General features: G+C 28.3%; 1 protein-coding gene across 1 annotated transcript; it reads right to left on the bottom strand.

Moving 5' to 3' along the window:
- Positions 1-1422, bottom strand: LOC107483518 (pathogenesis-related protein STH-2-like). Its single transcript, XM_016104140.3, has 2 exons — positions 1183-1422; positions 1-424 (listed from the first exon to the last, which is right to left on the bottom strand). The coding sequence occupies exons 1-2, from the start codon at positions 1367-1369 to the stop codon at positions 126-128; spliced, it is 486 nt and encodes a 161-aa protein (XP_015959626.1). The 5' UTR covers positions 1370-1422; the 3' UTR covers positions 1-125.
- Positions 1423-1645: the final 223 nt, after the last annotated feature.

Here is a 1645-nt window from a genome sequence, read left to right as displayed (position 1 = left end):
AAAAATACAAATATTTTGCAAAACCCACATGAGAAGTGAGGACTTAATAAGAATTAAATTCTATAAAAAAATGGAATAAAGTTTGTATATCATCATCTCTTATATATAATAATTAAATAAAATAATTAAGCATAAATTTGTGGATTCTTCAATAGGTAGGCTTCCACAACCCTACAAATTCCAATGGAGCTTTCTCTTCCTTCCTTTACTTCTTCCTCCTTAATTTCAGCATCACCTATGGCATTGTATTTGCTAGTCATTTTACATATGCAACCTCCATCACTATTGGCCTCAAAATTCACCTCATAAGCTATAGACTCAAGCTTTTCTCCCAATGGATCCCCTTCAATCATAGTGTATTTGCACACCAGGTTTTCCTTATCAACCACATCAATCCTGTGTTTTAGATATTTGAAGGGGATAGCTGCATAAGAGAAACATTAACCAGGAGTTATAATATAATCAAGCACATATGGAATAAATTAAATAAATAAAATATGAATATTATACATAACGTCTTTTTTTTATGATTACTAAAAGATATTATGTAGGATATTTTCTAATTAATTTGTAATTTATATACTAATTTTTCCGAAATTTTGGCTAGATATATGTCACACTCAACGCTGTTCTATTTTAAAAAATGTGATACTATAATTTGATTTATTTTAGTATTTCGTGAAAATGAAAAAAATTTAAAAAATATGATTGTTTTAGGTTTAATTATTCTGTCGGTCCCTATAGTTTCATCGAATTTTCAATTAGGTCGCTATACTATATCAGATTTTATAACTAAGTTCTTATCGTGACAAAAACGTTAAAATTAACGGAATATTTTGTTAAACTATATAAAATATTCAGTCAAGTGTTTAGACATATTCGTTTTGCTTAATGAAATATTCCATTAATTCCAACATTTTTATCACAGTAGGAACTTAATTACAAAATCTGATATGATATAGAGATTCAATCGAAATAAAAAAATATAAGAACCTAATTGAAAATCGAGTAAAATTATAAGAACGGATAGAGTAATTAAGCCATTTTTTTATTCTAAAATTTTTGAAGGAAAAAAAAAGTAATAAAGAAAAGCTAATCAAAAAATTAAATAGTAGTATAGTAGTGTTACATATGTAATATTAACTAATCAAATTGTTGTATATATAATGTCTTTTTGCTAACCTTGTGCAAAGTTAACTTGTTCAATGGTTCCAGCTTCTCCATCTCCTTGGATAATGGTGACATCTTTAATCAACTGTGGTAATAGCTTTGGAAGCAAATTACTTGAGTCTGTGATCAAGCCCTTGAAAAGGCGTGGCGGAGCAACAGAGGAACAAAACTCATGTGTGAATGTTGCTGTGACACCCATTATTATTATTATTATTGAAGAAATCACATATAAGATCAATATTCAAGGGTGTGATGAGTTTTGGATTATGATGAGAGAGAAGACTACTTTATTGTTTTAATTTATAGCCTAAGATTAAGGTCTAGTAGTAGTAGTAGTTCTACACGTTTGAAGCTAAGTAGGTATACAAACTGAAAAAAGAAAAATTATTGGTGATTAAAGTTGACCTTTCTGGATGAAGTAGTAGTAGGTTGATCAATTTTATGGAAACTGAAAAAACAAAAATAATTAGTGCTT

The sequence above is a fragment of the Arachis duranensis genome, chromosome 4, assembly GCF_000817695.3.
Source record: "Arachis duranensis cultivar V14167 chromosome 4, aradu.V14167.gnm2.J7QH, whole genome shotgun sequence".
Taxonomy (NCBI): Eukaryota; Viridiplantae; Streptophyta; class Magnoliopsida; order Fabales; family Fabaceae; genus Arachis; species Arachis duranensis.
Note: the sequence above shows the minus strand (reverse complement) of the source record. Positions and strands in the feature narration are given on the sequence as shown.

Bases quoted from the DNA above. Each gene is read 5' to 3' on its own strand.
- LOC107483518 (XM_016104140.3), bottom strand. From the start codon at position 1,369: ATGGGTGTCACAGCAACATTCACACATGAGTTTTGTTCCTCTGTTGCT. The intron at 425-1,182 runs GTTAGCAAAAAG...TCTCTTATGCAG, and splicing joins ACAAGTTAACTTTGCACAAG to CTATCCCCTTCAAATATCTA.